General features: G+C 49.0%; 1 protein-coding gene across 2 annotated transcripts in view; it reads left to right on the plus strand.

The window, feature by feature from the left end:
* The first annotated feature begins 1,079 nt into the window (after window positions 1–1,079).
* Window positions 1,080–18,756, plus strand: part of LOC101941572 (adhesion G protein-coupled receptor E3-like) — a 52,556-nt gene continuing 34,879 nt past the window's right edge. The window contains exons 1-3 of one of the 2 annotated variants that reach the window (XM_065575495.1): window positions 1,080–3,595; window positions 13,096–13,161; window positions 16,553–17,782. In XM_065575495.1, coding sequence (XP_065431567.1) covers window positions 16,600–17,782 — 1,183 coding nt within the window. In that variant the 5' untranslated portion in view covers window positions 1,080–3,595; window positions 13,096–13,161; window positions 16,553–16,599. Of the gene's footprint in view, window positions 3,596–9,365; window positions 11,503–13,095; window positions 13,162–16,552; window positions 17,783–18,756 lie in introns of those variants that run through there. The other variant, XM_065575494.1, reaches the window with a different exon arrangement.

The raw sequence follows: 18,756 nt of genomic DNA on the forward strand, positions 1-18,756 counted from the left end.
GCCGCCCCAAGCAGCAAAAAAAAAAAAAAAAAAAAAAAAGAAAAAAAAGCCACGATTGCGATCTGCGGCAGCTCTACCGCCGCCGCTTCATTCTTCGGCGGCAATTCAGCGGCAGGTCCTTTGTTCCGAGAGGGAGTGAGGGACCCGCCGCCGAATTGCCGCCAAAGAGCCGAACATGCCGCCCATCTTCATTGGCCGCCCCAGGCACCTGCTTGCTGAGCTGGTGCCTGGAGCTCGTCCTGTTTCTACCACCAGCAAGCACCCAGAGGACACAGAATTGGTAAGTTCTCAGGTTAGTGAAACATAATGCCTTGTGTAACGTTTTTGTACCCATAATAAGTGAGTCCCATATAGACTGTCTGCAATGAAGCTGGTATTGGTTTGGCAGCTCTCAGCAGCATTATCTGGACTCTAATGTGGGGGTTCACTGCATCTGGGTCATGAGCAGTAGCAGAATGTCCAAAGGGGTGGGTACACCTCCGGTTCTAAACAGGCCCTGAAGGGAAAACCCAGAATTTTGAGAAGAGGAAAGATTGGGCGTCAGGGATAATTCCTCCTTCTTTGTGTTTGTTTATTCATTCACTCCCTCTTTCTCCCTCTGTCACTCCTCAGGGTGTTCTAGTTTTAGTCTGCTCACACTCTGACCCATGGCGGAGAAGAACATCTTTCTGCTGCCATGTCCCGCTGAGGGGTCTTTTAATAGTGTCACTAGGCCATACTGAAAAGCCAGAGGTGGGCCCAGGAAGCGGTAGCTGGAGACTTCCTATACTGGACTGCAGTACCTGGAGGTCTGTCAGGGAGGAGCAAGGGAGAATGAAGTAGCAGTAACTCTGGGTCTGTCTTTTTGGCAGCTTCCCCTTTAAGAAGCTGTTAATTTTCATATACAATTCTGTAATACTGCGATCACGATCAATTTCATGTAGAAACTAGAAGCACTGGGAAATCCTACAAATGGAGCTAAATCCTGAGAAATTGAGGACCGGCAGCCAGGGCTACCCTAAACCAAATGGCACACCCCAATCTCCATTTGTTAAACATTTAAATACCTTATTTTGTATTTCATTTGTAGCCCATTTCATGACTTTGATGCATGATTTATCCCTGTCTCATAAGACTAACTGATGATACTGGGGTTGCCAGGCATCCGGTTTTAAACTGGAATGCCCAGTAGAAAAGGGACCCTGGTGGCTCCGGACAGCACCATTGATGGGGCCATTAAAAGTCCGGTCGGCTGTGCAGTGGGGCTAAGGCAGGCTCCTGACTGCCCTGGATCTGCGCAGCTCCACCAAAGGAGTCCGGCCTGTAGGTGCAGTGGCGATCAGTGAAGCTTTGACGGCTGCCGCTGCTCCCAGCACCAGCCCTGCAGCTCTCATTGGCCATGTAGTGGAGTGGTCACCCACTCCTGCCTTAAAAGGCTTAAATCAGCCCTGGGAGAGGGCTGAGGCTGCGAGAGGGCTGCTGCTAGGAAAAGCAGCAAGCCTCGGCTAATTGGGGAACCAGCCACAGATGCGGCCATGCCCCAATCAGGCCCCAGCTGGCCCTTATAAAAGGGCAGTGGGCCGGGAGCCCACAGAGACACTCTCTCTAGATGTGGAGAGGGATGGGCCTGGCTGCTAGGAGCTAAGCAGGGTACCAAGACTGGAGCAGGGCTGGGGGAAGGCCAGAGGAGCTGGGGATCTCCAGCCTAGAAACCCCCCAGGCTGCAGGCCTTGTTAAAGGCCAAAGAAAGGTACTAGGGTTGCAGAGGGCAGCCCAAGGGCAGGCAGAGGCAGCAGGTCCAAATCCTCCTTGCCAATGATGAGTGGCAATTATACTGCAGTCTGCCCCAGTGAATGGGGCCTAGATGGTGACTGGGGGTAGCCCAAGACTGAGGCAAGGTGGGGATAGGAGGTTGGGGGTTCCCCGGGGAGGGGAGACCCAGAGAGACTGCGGGGTACTGCAGGGGGCAGAACCCTGAGAGAAGGGGCACTGGGGTCCGGGAGGGACCCCGGGACCAGCGGCAAGCGAGACACCGCCCTGCAGAGGGCGCTCCTGAGTGGAAAGAGCTAATTCTGGATGACCATCAGGAGGTGCCGCAGCAGTGAGTCGTCACTGCGCTACCCGTGGTGGAGAATGCAGGCATATGCAGTCCGCCCCGATACAGGGGGCAAGGGCAAGGACTGTTGGACTATTGCCCAGATCCAAGACTTGAGCGAACTGAAGGTGGAGAAATGAGAGACTACTATTGGAGAGCCTGTGTGGCCCATCTCAAGCAAGGGTGCTACAGCTGTTGCGGGGGAGGGCACATAGCTCTCATAAGGGGCCAGGCACCTTGGGCTCGAGGCTGGTGCTGGGGCCTAAAGACTGTTTCGCCTGTGGGTGACTGGGGCACTATAAGAGGGAGTGCTCCTATTGGGATAGAGCAAAGAGGCTCCGCCCGGGACTTTGCAGAGAGACTAGAGTGCCCCCTGTGAAGCCAACAGTGGGGCTCCAAACGTGTTGGGCCTGTGGGGAGCCGAGGCACAAGAAGAGGGATTGCCCTCACGGGACTCACAGGGCCAGGCTTAACCCGGAGGTGTCCAAAGGAAGGCACTGGCTGTGCTTCCTGTGCCACAAGCGCGTCCAAGAAAGATGGCCTTGCCCCCAGAGAAGAAAGGGGAGGCTGGAGGATCAGGCTGGGTCTGGAACTGCCCCAAAGGAGGGGGTGGTTAGGACCAGGGCCCTAGAAAGGGGCTTGTCTGGGTCAGAAAGGCCCCAGACAAAAAGTGGAACCTACACAGGAGTGGGACAACCTACAGTGGGGACCCAGATGGACAGGGCAACCCATGTAGGAACGGGACCGGCTACTGTGGGGACCCAGACTGCAGAGGAAGGAAGCAGGTGGCTCCTCTTAATAGAAAACCTGCGGCAGGAGAGGGACCTCCTGCAGGCCCAGCTGAGAGGGAAGCTGGGGAGATAGGAACAACCCCCCCACCCCCTGGTGGAGGGGATCTTGAGGTGGGGGATATGTAGTGTGGTGATCACCCGCTCCTGCCTTAAAAGCTTAAATCAGCCCTGGCAGAGGGCTGAGGTGGCGAGAGGGCTGCTGCTAGGAAAAGCAACAAGTCTCAGCTAATTGGGGAACCAGCCACAGATGCGGCCATGCCCCAATCAGGGCCCAGCTGGCCCTTATAAGAGGGCAGTGGGCCAGGGAGCGGGGGCTAGATGGTGACTGAGGCAAGGTGTTGGGGGTTCCCTGGGGAAGGGAGACCCAGCGAGACTGTGGGGTACTGCAGGGGGCAGAACCCTGAGAGAAGGGGCACCGGGGTCTGGGAGAGACACCGGGGCCAGCGGCAAGCGAGACACCGGCCTGCAGAGGGTGCTCCTGAGTGGAAAGAGCTAATTCCCTGGATGACCATTAGGAGGCACCGCAGCGGTGACTTGTCGCTGCGCTACAGGCCGGGAACTGTGGCTGATGGGAGCTGTGGGTGCAGGCAGTGCACACTGCACAGAGCCACCTGGTTGTGCCTCTGCCTAGGGGCCGAATATGCTGGCCACTTCCAGGAGCAGCATGGAGCCAGGGCAGGCAGGGAGCCTGCCTTAGCCCCAGTGCGCCACTGACCGGGAGCCACCTGAGGTAAGTGCTGCCTGGCCAGAGCCCCCACCTTGAACCCCCTGCCCCAGGTTGGAACCCTTTCCTGCACCCTAACTCCCTCCCAGACCCCGCACTCCCATCTGCACCCCAACCCCCTACCTCAGGTCAGAACCCCCTTCTGCACCCTAATTCCCTCCCAGACCCCAATCCCTTGCCCCAGGTTGGAACCCTCTCCTGCACCCAAACTCCCCCCCCACACACACACGGAGCCTGTACCCGGCATGCCCTCCCGCACTCCAGTGCCAATTGTATACAACTCTCACCTGGTGTGTCAGATCTTCCATGAGAGTGTAAACTGCAGTATAAGGACTGTCTGGTTCCCTGTTTCCCTGTGAGGGCACCCAGCACACTGCAGGGGTGAGGGAAGATAATACATAATAAAGGGCCATCCCCTTAGTGAGATCAATTACTGACTTCAGTGAGGTGAACTTGCCCCAAAGACTCTGTTTCCAGACACCAGAGATAAATAGACTAAAGAGGAAGATGCTGTGACTGGATGTGTGTTGGTTTTGCTTTTGGTCTTGTTTCTGGTTTATAAGGAGGCTACAAGGGTCAGAACCCCAGAGCTTGTCTTCTGAGCAGTCATGGGACGCCCAGGCTTCACATTTCCGCTAAGTAAGTAGAAACGAGTTAGTGATGATAGAGCCATGATGTAGGGGAGAGTGTGGCAGGCAAGCCGCTATCCTCTGAATAGCTGGGAGTAGCTAGCTGGCAACTTATTGGAGATGCCAGGGAAGGGAAGTTAGAAGGGTTCTGTCCTCAGATATTTGGAGGTTCCCTGGCCTATCAGGGGACATCTACACAGCTGCAGTAGTAAAAATTTATGTTTGTATTTTGTATAATTTAAAATAAAAAATAAAGAATAATAATGTAGCATGCATTAAATGTATTGGTGGATGATTGACCATATCCTGCAAGCCACCCTTTCTGAATGCAGAAAGGAATGGCCTAATGGGCCATTGGTAAAGATGCATCAGCCAAAATCTGTGTCTGAAGCTGATTTCAAGGCAGTGACAGACCTTTAGGGTCACCACTTTGTTATAGGTGTTGTTGTTTAGCATTTTAAAATAAGTAAATGAATGCAATAATTGTTTTCTTCTGCATTGAAATGTGATGTTCTGTTCCAATGCTCTATGTAAATCAATCCTGTTTTGTGTGTAAATAAGGAATGTGTGTGTTAAAAAAGAAGTGTAAAGGCCATCACTGGACCAAATGTTCTAGGAAAGAACCAAGGACAAACGTAAGGGCGCCAGGAGATCGCAACAAGCCCCTATTAAAATGTCAGAGGAGGGGAATTAATGACTCTACAAATAAAACAGGCACCTATCAATAAAGACAAAGTAGCTGTGATCAAAACCAGCATAAAATAACTCCCTAAAAAAACTAATACAAAAAACAAAATACAAAAAAACCCCAAAAACCCAATTTAAAAAAACAAGCACTTGTCAAAGAACAATTAATTATAGCATACGGGTGCAAAATTCATTGGTCCCAATGAAAAAAATCACTATATAAACAGGGTGCCTTGCCATGAAACATTGGGTACATCCTGCCAAGACTTCCCCAGAGCATTGTGTTGCGACCAACAGAACCTGGCTCCTCTCTACCTGTGATCAACCTAGCTGGCCACTAGATTGATCTGGTCTCTAAACTGGTAAAACATCGACTGGCAGGGTGTGTGTGTGGTTAAAAGCATATGCTAATTGTTGTATTTCCAATAAATGGGGCATATTGCCTTTTCCCCTGAAAAAGATCCCGTGTGCTTCTTATAAGCATAACATTTTTGATGGAGAATTGTGAAAAGAAGAAGACATTCACTGTAATTGTTAAAAATACTGCTAACAGTTATACCATATGTATAAAGTGATCAATCATTCAGGTGTGCACACCCCCGGTCATAGAGATACCGGGCAATAGGGGGAGAACTAGAGTCCTCGCTGCTCCTACCCATCTATCGGGGGGGAAAAATTGCATGGGTGAGTATACCCTCAGTTGTAGCAGGATCAAGCCCAAAAGGTAGGGGGCTTAGCATTCCCCCTCCTGCTCTGTCAGTCAAGGTTTTGAGTGGGTATAGACTTTTTGTGTTGTGTATGTCCCAGCACAAGTGTGGGCATGAAAAAGTTATAAGGGTAAAAAAAAAATTCATAAAAAAAAAATATGTTCGAGCGAAAAGAGTTCCCTAAAAACAATGCTCAAAAAAAGTGCAAAATTACTATTCATACAAAAAACTACTCCTTTTAAATGATTTTTGCAAAAGTTTGGGCACAGCCCATGAACTAAACAAGCATTAGCCTAGGGATCGACAACATTTGGCATGGCACCCTCCAGGGTAAGCCCTCTGGCGGGCCGGGCCAGTTTGTTTACCTGCCGTGTCTGCAGGTTCGGCTGATCGCATCTCCCACTGGCCATGTTTCGCTGCTCCCGGGCAATGGGGGCTGTGGGAAGCGGTGTGGGCTGAGAGATGTGCTGGTCACCACTTCCCACAGCCCCCATTGGCCTGGAGCGGCAAACTGCGGCCAGTGGGAGCTGCGATCGGCCGAACCTGCGGACGCGGCCAGTAAATAAACCGGCCCGGCCCGCCAGGGGACTTACCCAAAGGGCCAGAGGTTGCCAATCCCTGCATTAGCCAATGTCCATATTACAACTAACATACAAAAATTAAAAAAGCCCATCAGTGTCTCCTTATCAAAATTAGTAATAAAACAAGTTATTTTCTAAAATACTGCCAGTATAGCAACAGCAAAAAAAGCAAAATCAGGCCCAAACAGCAAGCAGGCAACAAATAAGACAATTAAAAAACAAGTTAGGAGCCCTAAGGGGAAGAGTGGCAAAAGTTTAAAAAAAAAAAAAAAAAAAAAAAAAAATAGTAAGTAAGCACAGGCATGGAGATTTCAGATCCGTGGGACAATACTTGAAATGGGAATATCTGGGCTAATAAAAGTGTCATTTAAAAAAATAAGCAAGTAATTTAAAAGAATAAAATAAAAAGTTAACTCTGCAAAAGCTGGAGGGAATTAAGCAGTTAAATGTGGCAGCCATTCTGAAGGAAAAATGGGCCCTTTTCCAAAAAAGTCTGTAAATAATCCACACAAAAAAACCAATCTAAGTTAAATAATTTGACTAGGAACAAGTTAGTCAAATTTGCTAAAAAAAACATAAGGGATTTCTATTAAAACTTAACTGCCCCCAAATATATATTAAGTTTTTTTTTTTTAATCTATATACAGCTGCGTAAAAATTATTAAAGCAATACAAAAAGTGTGTGTGTGTGTGTGTGTGTATGTATATATATACACACACACACACACACACCTCTGTGTATGTAAATATATTGCGTAAATACAGTAACTCCTCACTTAGTCGTCCCGGTTAAAGTTGTTCGTTGCTGACCAATTAGAAAACATACTTGTTTACATTTGCGCAATGCTCCCTTATAATGTTGTTTGGCAGTCGCCTGCTTTGTCCACTGCTTGCAGAAAGAGCAGCCTGTTGGAGCTAGCTGGTGTGGGCTTGGAACCAGGATGGACTGGCAGCCCCCACATCAGCTCCCCATTCCCCTCAGTTCCCTGTGCAGCAGCCGCCCAGCAGGCTACAATTGCCGCAGAGCCGTAACTAGCTATTTTTGCACCCGAGGAAAGGATATAAAATTGCGCCCTCCCCCCCATATAATTTCACAGTAGTTACTTTGTTTAAAAAAATACGTTAATAATAATAATGATAATAGAATGTTTATTTTAATCATAAGATCTGCGCACAAAATCAACTAATACATATAAGGTGTGCATCATGAACTGCGGGGGTTGGGGCTTGTAGCCCAGCGCAGGGGTTGGGGTCGGGGCTCGCCTTGCAGCTGCACACTGGGGTCAGGGTTGGGGCTTGAAGGCGTCAGGACTCGCAGCTGCACATAGGCATCGGGGTTGGGGCTCACAGCCCGGTGCAGGTGTCGGGGCTTGCAGCTGGGCGCAGGGGTCGGGGTTGGGGCTCGCAGCCCAGGGTCGGGGCTTCCAGCCATGCACTAGGGTTGGGGTCAGGGGCTCGCAGCCGGGCGCAGGAGTCGGGGTCAGGACTCACAGCCCGGGGTCGGGGCTCGCAGCCACGCACTAGGGTCGGGGTCAGGGGCTCGCAGCCGGGCGCGGGGGTTGGGGTCAGGACTCACAGCCCAGGGTTGGGGCTCGCACCCACGCACTAGGGTCGGGGTTGGGGCTTGCAGCCCGGGGTTGGGGCTTGCAGCCACGCATTAGGGTTGGGGTCAGGGGCTCACAGCCGGGTTCAGGGGTCGGGGTCAGGACTCACAGCCCGGGGTCGGGGCTCGCAGCCACGCACTAGGGTCGGGGTCAGGGGCTCACAGCCGGGCGCAGTGGTCGGGGTTGGGGCTCGCAGCCACGCACTAGGGTTGGGGTCAGGGGCTCACAGCCGGGCGCAGGGGTCGGGGTCAGGACTCACAGCCCGGGGTCAGGGCTCGCAGCCACGCACTAGGGTCGGGGTCGGGGGCTCACAGCCGGGCGCAGGGGTCGGGGTCAGGACTCACAGCCCAGGGTCGGGGCTCGCAGCCACGCACTAGGGTTGGGGTCGGGGCTTGCAGCTGGGCACAGGGGTCGGGGTCGGGGCTCACAGCCACGCACTAGGGTCGGGGCTCGCAGCCGGGCACAGGGGTTGGGGTCAGGAGCTCACAGCCGGGTGCAGGGGTCGGGGTCAGGACTCACAGCCCGGGGTTGGGGCTCGCAGCCACGCACTAGCGTCGGGGTCGGGGCTCGCAGCCACACGTCCCTGTCAGGGTCGGAGCTCACAAAACAAAAAAATTACAAACTTAGTCTGCTGTATTAAAAATACCCAAACCAACTGAAGTACACCACCTCATAAATTTAATAGCTAAACAGTAAAATAATTCACCCTAAACCCTTAAAAAATAAAAGCTATTAAAACCTGGCCTGCCTACAGAACAAAAACACAAGAAAGTATAAGGGTAATTCCTCTGTTTTGTCTGCAATCAGCAAAAATATTTATAAAAAAACAAATTAAGCAATAATCTACCACCCCAAAAGGGGTAAGAACATATTCTTTTTGTCTTTCAAAAAATCAAAAAAAGCTGGTACCAGTTAAAAAGCAACCCAAAATACCCCAAATTTACTGTCATAACAAAAATTGTGTTTTGTTTTGTCTTGTTGCTAACACTATTGTATATTATGTTACAAGAAAAATACTGCATTAAACAAAAACAAAATTAATAAGCATTTTAACTGTATTTACAAAATGGAATATTGCGCAAAAAAACAAAACAAAAAAACCAACCACAAATAATTAACAGTCTATTAACATAAAAAAAATTTCCTTAAATAATACAAGTACATTTAAAGGTAAATTTTGCATAAAACACAAAGTTTATCTGTTAATAAAAGTAAAAAAAAAAAACAAAATTTTTTTAAAGCACAAAATAAAATTACCAATTTTTTTTTTATATATATATATATATATATATATATAACATTAATTGCTTTAAAAGTTCAGTAATAATTAGAAAGTCTTAATCAACTTCCAGCATGCAAGCCCAGCTAAATGCACCTGTGTGTTGTATAAAATTAAATATATATTAAAAAAAAGCCATTGCACCGCCTTCCCTACATACTATAAAAAGCAGTGCAATAAAAATCCAATAAAAATATAGCTGCCCTAATCCTATCTCAATGTAAACTACTAAAAGTTATTAAATTTGCTTGGCAGCCAAAAAAAGTAAGTAGCCTTAAAAAAAAAAAAAAAAAAGCTCCCCAAAAATGTTTTAAATAAAACTTAACACACTAAATGCTACTAACATAAAAATAATAGCAAACAAACTAAGTTATGTTATAGGCTAGTCCCCGACTTCTAAAAGTGTATTGTCTATCATGTTTCACCCATTGCTAGTTGTGTTAATATTGTCCTGTGTTTGCTGGCTAAAAATGTGTTGTATGTGTTATTAAACAAAAAAAAGTTTAACTTACAACCACAAGCTCAAATTGCCTCTCAGTATATTGCTATAAAACAGTTTATATAAAATATAACCCACTCAAAAATTGTTCTTAATTTAAAAAAAAACCAGTAGTAGTTTTATGTAGTTATGTAATTTTATGTAGTAATAAAATTTTATGTTGTGTATAATTTAAAATAAAAATTAAAAATTAATAATGTAGCAAGCAGGTGCCTGGGGCGGCCAACGAAAAGGGGCACCATGTCCGGGTCTTCGGCGGCAATTCAGCGGCGGGTCCCTCACTCCGTTTCGGAGCGAAGGACCTGCCGTGGAATTGCCGCCGTAGAATGAAGCGGCGGTAGAGCTGCCGCCAATCGCAATCTCATCATTTTTTTTTTTTAATTAATTAATTTTTTTTTGCTGCTTGGGGCATCAAAAACGCTAGAGCCGGCCCTGCTGCCAGCCACCCTTTCTAAAAGCAAGAATGGCCTAATGTTTAAAGCTAATTTCAAAGCAGTAACAGACCTTTCAGGTCACCACTTTGTTATAAGTTTAGCATTTTAAAATAAGTTTAAAAGAAAAAAAAGCAATAATTGTTTTCTTCTGCATTGCAAATGATCATTTCTGTTCAAATGCTCTATGTAAATCAATCCTATTTCATATATAAATAAAAATACATATATTAAAAAATAAATATAAAAGCCATCACCAACCAAATATTCTAAAAAAACCCCAAAACAAACAAAAGTGCCAAAAATTGCAACACGCCCCTTTTAAAATATATATAAAAAGCAAATTAACAACTCTAAAAATAAAACTAGCACCTATGAATAAAAACAAAATAGCTGTAATCAAATCCAGTATAAAATAACTCCTTAAAAAAATTAATAAAAAAAAAAGCACTCATCAAACAACAATTAATTACAGCATAACAATGCAAATTTCATTAGTGCCAATAAAAAAAAAATCACTATATAAACAAAATGCCTTACCATAAAACTTTAAGTTCATCCTGCCAAAACTTCCCCAAAGCATCATATCGCAACCTCCTCCCTACCCATAATCAACATAGCTAACCACTAAACTAATTCTAACTCTAAACTAGTAACTAAAACATGTGGCAGGAACCCTCCAGGCCCGCTTTGACAGACTCAGGCTTGTGCTGCCATGATAAAAATAGGTGTGTAGTCAGCACTTTTAAGTTGTGGTTTGGACCAGCTGAGGCCCATCCCCCTCCCTAGCCTGACCTCCCGTCCAAGCCACAACTTAGAAGCTCTGTGTACACAGCTACTTTTAGCACAGTCGCACGAGCCCGAGTCTGTGGAGCTGGGTTCTGAGCCTTGCTGCTGCAGGCTGCTGCGTGGTGTAGATGTACATTCTGTGACCAGTTGGGCTTCTCAGGTGGTCAAAGAGCAGCTGCAGCACCAACTGTTGGTTAAAGAGATTAGCAAGATTCATGCTCTCCTGCAAATTTACTGTGCATCTTGCCCCTCTCTAGGGTGTGTGTTTGCTTCCTTGCTTAGCACTGGGCTTGCTGACCCATGAGGAACAGATGGGAGAAGGTTATATCTGACAGAACCCAAAATGACAAGGGCAAAAGGGGAAAGCCCCATGTGGTGATTGTGTGAATTTTGGTAATGATTTATGATTCCTTTGCATGCTTCAGTTTCCCTCTGGCCTTTGCATTTCTGTGCATTGAGTGTAAAGAAACGTGATGTGGTATTTGACTCAGCAGTCTGGTTGGAGACCAGAGTCATGAACAAACTAAGTAAAGAAAATCTACACATGTGAATGGAGGGTCTGGAAGAGATAACGGAAATCCCAGTGGCCCAGACATTCACTCCTAGTGACCAACAGCTGAGAGGAAGGAGATTTCCCGGCCCCTTGTAGGGGAGCAAACCAAACACCCTGAGCGGGAGAACAAAGAGGAAAGGAGCATGGGTGCCAGGTTTGTATAATTTTTGGTGGTGCCCAGAATAAGTCCAATTAGAGCCACCCAGTCCATAGGCTGGACTGGGACAACCACCCTGAGCCCCACGCTTTGGGGATCCCACGCTTCAGGGATACATGGGGTCTAGCGACCTGGGCCCAGCCTGCCCCGCCAGCTCCCAGCATCGCTCGGAGAAGGGGGCGGAAGCCTGAAAGAGGCAGGACGGTGGTTTGGGGGAAGGGGTGGAATGGGGGCAGGGCAGGGAGGGGATGGAGCCAGATCCCCTGCTAACCCCCCAGGCCACCCTGGACCAAGAGCTATCCCGTCCATAGGACGGACCAGGGCAACCGCCCCAGGCCCTGCACTTTGGGGACCCTGAGCTTCAGGGGGACACAGGGTCCAGGGCAGCCTGGAGGGTTAGTGGGGGGCCTGGCACTGGCAGCAGTGAGTGACCCGCCCCAGCCCACCCCTGCTCCACCCCTTCCCCCAAGCCCCCACCCCACCTCTTTCCAGCTTCCACCTCTTCCCCTGTGCGATGCCGGGAGCTGGCAGGGCAGGACGGAGCAGGGCGGGCTGAGGACGGGTTGCTTGCTAGCTGCTGCCAGTGCCAGCCCCCCCACTAACCTCCCAGGGCACACTGAACCCTGTGTCCCCCTGAAGCGCGGAGCACCCCAAAGCACGGTAAGCCCAAACTTTGGTGGAGCTGGGCCCACGTTCCTAAATATTGGTGGAGCACGGGCACCACGGGCCCATATAACTCGCCGCCTATGGAAAGGTGACAGGTGGCTGGGTTTAGAGCTGAGCTTTCAGAGACACACCTGGAACTAAAGGAACAAAGACGGCGAGAGAGAGACAAGATGGTTTGTTCCTACAGCAGCCTGGCCCATGGGAGCCCTGGCATTGGTCAGCATGGACCACGTCTTAACCTGTGCCTCTCTATGCTAAAGTAAGAACTGTCAGATTCTGTAGGCCAGGTGGCTAATACATTCTTACCTTGTTTTGAAAAGGCTGCCTGGCATCACTGCAAATACTCACTGAGAGCATTCTTCCCTGAAGGAGTAAAAATAAACCTCCCACTGGGGTCTGGCTTTGCTGGACTTATTACAGGGAGCCATGGAAAATGACAGGGGTTGCTGGCACCCAAAGGTCTGCCCCTGTGGAACTGTGTATGTCCTTAGGGCCCAGCACACTGCAGGGATCTCTCCAAAGGGACTGGTTACAGGCTGCAGCATAGACTAGACCCTGTGAATCCATGACCCCCTGCCCCAGGGCACTGGGAAGCCACTCAGACTCCAGCCTCCCAGCTGCCCCCTACAGAGTATCACAGGATGAGACTAGAATGGAAAAATCCAGTGCCTAGCTTCCATTCTCCCCACATCAATGAGGTCTAATGCCCTGATCCTAATTCTGATTTGCTAAGTCCCAGGATAAATCCAGGGTAACTCCAATAAAAGTAAACCAATGGAGTCATTCCAAATTTACATCAGTGTAACTGAGATTAGGATCAGACTCATACAAAGGTGCTTAGACTCCTTTATTTAGTAATATCTCCCTGTGTTGTTTATTGCCATATCTTAGATTTTAAACAAGTTTTGTTCATCTTCTCTCAAGTGTTTTTCCTCCTTGGACTATTCTGGTTTCTACCAGCAGCAAGCGCACAGAGGACAAACAGAATTGGTAAGTTCTCCGGTTAGTGAAACATAATGCCTTGAATGCCTTGTGTAATGTTTCTGTGCCCATAATAAATGAGTCCCACATAGAGTGTCTGCAATGAAGCTGGTATTGGCTTGGCAGCTCTCAGCAGCATTATCTGGACTCTAATGTGGGGGTTCACTGCATCTGGGTCATGAAGAGTAGCAGAATGCCCAACGGGGTGGATACACCTCAGGTTCTAAACGGGCCCTGAAGGGAAAACCCAGAATTTTGAGAAGCGGAAAGATTGGGCGTCAGGGATAATTCCTCCTTCTCTGTGTTCGTTTATTCATTCACTCCCTCTTTCTCCCTCTGTCACTCCTTAAGTAGGGTTACCATACGTCCTCTTTTTCCCGGACATGTCCGGCTTTTTGGCAGTCAAACCCCCGTCCGGGGGGAATTGCCAAAAAGCCGAACATGTCCGGGAAAATGGCGGCTCTGCTCCTCCCCGACTCTTTGGCTCTGTTTAAGAGCTGGGCTGCCCGAGCGCTACCGGCTTCGGGCAGCCCCCGTGCCTCCGGACCCTGCGCCGCCGGAGCCCGGGAGGGGAAGTGCCCGGCTGGGGGCGCAGGGTCCGGAGGCATAGGGGCTGCCCAAAGCCTGAGCGCTACCGGCTTCACGGTTTGTTGGGCAGCCTCCAGACCCTGCGCCCCCGGCTGGGCTCTTCCCCTCCCGGGCTCCAGCTGTGCTGGGGAAGCGCCGGCCGGGGGCGCAGGGTCTGGGGGCTGCCTGGCAAACCCTGAAGCCGGTAGCACTGGGGCAGCCCTTTCCCCCTGGCTGGGAGTGGAAGGGAGGAGGGGGCGGAGTTAGGCTGGGGATGGGGCGGAGTTGGGGCGGGGCTAGGGGTGGGGAAATGGGTGGGGCCAGGGCCCGTGGAGGGTCCTCTTTTTTTATTTATGAGATATGGTAACCCTACCTTAGGGTATTCCAGTTTTAGTCCGCTCACACTCTGTCCCATAGTGGACAAGAACCTCTTTCTGTTGCCATGTCCCACTGAGAGATCTTTTAATAGTGTCACAGGGCCATACTGAAAAGCCAGAAGTGGGCCCAGAAAGCGGTAGCTGGAGACTTCCTATACTGGACTGCAGTACCTGGAGGTCTGTCAGAGGAGCAAGCGAGAATGAAGTAGCAGTAACTCCGGGTCTGTCCTTTTGGCAGCTTCCCCTTAAGAAGCTGTTAGTATTACAGAATTGGAAATTAACAATGAGATCATGATCAATTTCATGTAGAAATTAGAAGCACTGGGAAATCCTATAAATGGAGCTAAATCCTGAGAAGCATTGAGGACCGGCAGCCGGGGCTGCCCCTAGACCAAATGGTGCACCCCTCCCCCCTCCATTTGTTAAACTTTTCAATACCGTATTTTTTTTTTTTTTTTTTGCATTTGTAGCTCATTTCATGACTTTGATGCATGATTTGTATGCATGATTTATCCCTGTCTCCTAAGACTAGCTGGTGATATTAGGGTTGCCAGGCATCAGGTTTTTGACCGGAACGCCCAGTCGAAAAGGGACCCTGGCAGCTTCACATAGCCATTAAAAGTCTGGTCAGCGGCGCAGTGGGGCTAAGGCAGGCTCCCTGCCTGCCCTGGCTCTTCCCAGCTCCCTGGAAGCAGCCGGCCCATCCAGCCCATAGGTGCAGCGGCAATCAGCGAAGCTCCGAGTCCTGCTGCCACTGCCAGTGCCAGCTCCACAGCTCCCATTGGGCTGGAACTGTGGCCCATGGGAGTTTTTTGGGGGCGGCGGTTGCGGGCATGGGCAGCGTACACCCTGCAGGGTCACCTGATTGTGCCTCCGCCTAGGGGCCGAGAATGCCGGCCACTTCTGGGAGCATCACGGAGCCTGGGCAGGCAGCGAGCCTGTCTTAGCCCCACTGTGCCACTCACCGGGAACAGCCTGAGGTAAATGCCGCCTGGTGAGAGCCCCCACCCTGAACCCCCTTCCCCAGTCTGGAGCCCCTTCCTGCACCCTGAACCTCTCATTTCTGGCCCTACCCTGGAGCCACCCCCCAGCTGGAGCCTTCACCTCCTCCCACACCCAGCCCCCTGCCCCAGCCCAGTGAAAGTGAGTGAGGGTGGGGGAGAGAGTGAGCAACGGAGGGAGGGGGCTGGAATGAGTGGTGCCGGGGCCTTGGGGAATGGGTGAGGTCTTGGGAAAGGGGCAGGGCCAGGGTGTTCGTTTTTGTGCAATTAGAAAGTTGTCAACCCTAGATGATTCCTTGCTCCGTGTATACTTGCGAGGGTGTGGCTGACAACGTTCTTAGAGGCTGGAGGAAAATGTAGTTCTCAGAAAATCTGTAAGGTTCCATGAGATCCTATAAAGGTCCAGAACATTCTGGGAGGCTAGTGAAAAATGAATCCACATACGGAATACTTGAAACATTGTACTTCAAACGTTCGGGTTTCCATTTTGTCACTAACAATAAAAACAGCACCTCAAGCCCGGCGCCCCTGAAGCCTGGCACCCCAGGTGGTTGCCTGGGTCATCTGCCCCTAAATGTGTGTGTGTGTGTGTGTGTGTGTGTGTATTTAATGGTGGTGGTTGCAACAGGAGAAGGTGCCAGTGATAACTTAACACAAGACCCCAAACCACACTTATGTGTTTAATGTTGTAACAGTACAAAAGGGTTTTATTATCACCTCAGCCCAATAGGCCCAAGGCACCTACCCTTATCAACACAACAGACTAAAGTTCTATTCCCAGTGCTGGGAAGGGTTGTAGGTTTTAACAGTTAGAGCACAAGAGACTGAGAGTCAGGAAACTTGGGTTCTATTCTTAGTTCTTCTGCTGATTTGTGGGGTTACTTTGAGCAAGCTCCTAACCCTCTCTGTGCCTTAGTTTCCCCATCAGTGCAATGGGGACAGTAACATTGACCCATTTCCTGGTGGGACTGAGAATTATTTAATGTCTGTCTGTAAAGTGTTTTGAGCTTAGACAGGAGATGCTGGGGAAGGGCAAACAATTATTCTTAGAGCTGAGTCCAAATCATTAAGTGAGCATCTGGATCTGAAGTTTTTCTGTATTTCCATGAGTGTTTGGATCCAGGATTCTGGTTCTGAACTATTATAGAGATCAGGGACAATCATGGAGTTCTGATCCAGATTGGAACATTCCCTGAAGTCGTGTTTGGTTCCAAGGTCTTTGTTGGGTTCTTAGCTGTCTAAGTTGTGCTTGTTCATTATTTAAAATAATGTTTACTATTAATAAAAAAATTATTTTAATTTAGATTAAAAATATAATGGGGAAAATTTTCTAGCTGCATTAAGATTTTCAAGCTCCTTTTTTTTTTTTTACTGGGCCTGAACAAAGTTGATCCAGTCCCTTTTACTCTATCCACCTCTCCAGCTGCAATGTTTTATTGCTATTTTTCCTTTCAGGCACATGTCAGACTGAGACTCTGGGAAGAGAATTCATCACCTCCTACATGGCGGACTTTGGGAACTCTAGTCAATTTGAAGTGCAAATTACTGGCTACTTTGCCTTCACTTCAGTGTCTGTTTCCATCTCCAATTACACGGGTGATGGGGGAAGGTTTGAGGAGAAGATTATGGTAAATCAGGGAGAGATGGTGTGGGTCAGCCTACCAGAGTCAGTTGGAATTAAGGGCACTACCAAGTTCTCCAATGTGGTCCTAGTCAAGGCTGACAAAGATATCTCAGTAGTGTCCGTCAGCAACAAACATGTGAGCCCTGAGACCACTGTGCTGTATCCTGTCTCCAGCTTGGGAAATGAACACTACATAGTGACTCCCTCTACAGTATCCTTAGATAGTTACCCAGAGTTCTCTGTTGTGACGTACCAAGAGCCCAACTCCGTGGAGGTCCATGTGAAAGGCAAGTTACATTACCTAACACAGATCTACTCCACTGGCACCAAACTGGAAATTAAGCTCCGCGCTTTCCAAGGCATCCAGTTACAAGGCATAGCCGATCTGTCTGGCACCAGGATTGTCTCAGAAAAGCCAGTGGCTGTCTTGGTTGGCCAGGTGTGTTTTTTTGATAACACAAAATGCAACCATGTCTTTGAGCAGCTCCTGCCAGTTTGCAGCTGGGGTACAACATACATCATTCCTCCCTTACCCTGGCAGAAAGTAGATGAAATAGTCTACATCACTGCTTCCCGGAACACAACTATGTTGTATCAAGTAGGGGAACAGGCAGAGACTGTTACTCTAGCAGGAGGCAGTGTACTCCAGCGTCCTGTCAAGCCCTCGATCCCAGTCTACATCTCTGCTAATGTGGGCATCCAGGTGGTGTTCTACAGCGTGGGCGCAGCTCTCCCTAATTCCTCCCACGCCTTCCTGATGAATGTTCCAGATGTTGCCAGTTACTGCCGGATGTATTCTATACATGCCCAGCAGGGCTTCGAGAACTTTGCCTTGATGGTGGCCAATACATCAGAGACTGGCGCCATCATCCTAGACAATCAGCCTGTAAGGGATGTGGTGTGGAACCGAGTCTCTGGCACTGAGTTCATTTGGGGCATGCATACGCTTGCACCTGCCATCAGATCCCATGCTGTGGAACATCCCAGCTCTCCATTTGCGCTCCTGAGTGTTGGCACTGCCGCCATGGACAGCTATGGGATTCCGGGTTCCTGCAGGAAGAGTGAGTAGCATGGGTTTTAAATCGATTTTGACCACAGTTTGTGTCCATGCTGCAAAGAAAACAGTGTCACAACCAGGGAGGCAACCATGGGCCTGGTGTAAAGTCTGTTGATTTTGATGGAGCTCCATTGAGTTACACCAGCTGAGAATTTGGCCCAAGACGCCATCCTAGGCCACCACTAGCCACAGTTACTCCGGCTGTGTCCATACTACAGCAGTGACAGCAGCACAGCTACGGCACTGCAGCTGTGCCTCTGTAGCACTGTAGTGTAGACACTTGATACAGCAGCGGAAGGAGTTTTTCTGTCACTGTAGTTAATCCACCCCACCAAGAAGTGGTTTCTGACCTTGTAACTGCTTAACACACTACTGTTTGAGCTAAGGGACGAGCTCCCATAGCTAGGAGCTATAGCAGAACCAGACCCTTGGTGGACCAGCCCCTAGAGGACACATAACACACAGTGATCAATGAGATACACAAAGCTTAAGTGAGTATTAACCAGGTGATGTGTGGACACACACCAGGCTTTTAGGGCCGAATGTATTGCTAACTGATTAGAGACTCAGTTGAAAGTTGTCAGATAGACAGGGCTTAAGGGATCAATGGAGTTAAAGGGGGAAAACCCTTGCTGTGTTTAGGTAGATCATCAACTTTGTATTCTGGTAGGAAGAAAGGACGGCCCTTGTGGCTAAAATGCTAGGCTAGGATTCAAGTGATCAAGCGTCCATTCCCAGCTCTGTCCTAGAGTCCGTGTGTATGTGGCCTTAGGTGTGTCACATAGGCCAAGGTTTTCAAAATTGCCTTGTGATTTTGGTTGTCTAACCTGAGACCTTACAGGGGCCTGATTTTCAGAGGGTAAATGCTCAGCACTTTTGAAAGTCAGGGCCCTTTTAATATGTCTCCGATCATGAGACACTTTTGAAAACCTTAGCCCTGCAGATGTTGACCTGATGTAATTGTCCTGCCTCTCTTTC

This window comes from Chrysemys picta, chromosome 22 (genome assembly GCF_011386835.1).
Source record: "Chrysemys picta bellii isolate R12L10 chromosome 22, ASM1138683v2, whole genome shotgun sequence".
Lineage (NCBI taxonomy): Eukaryota > Metazoa > Chordata > Testudines > Emydidae > Chrysemys > Chrysemys picta.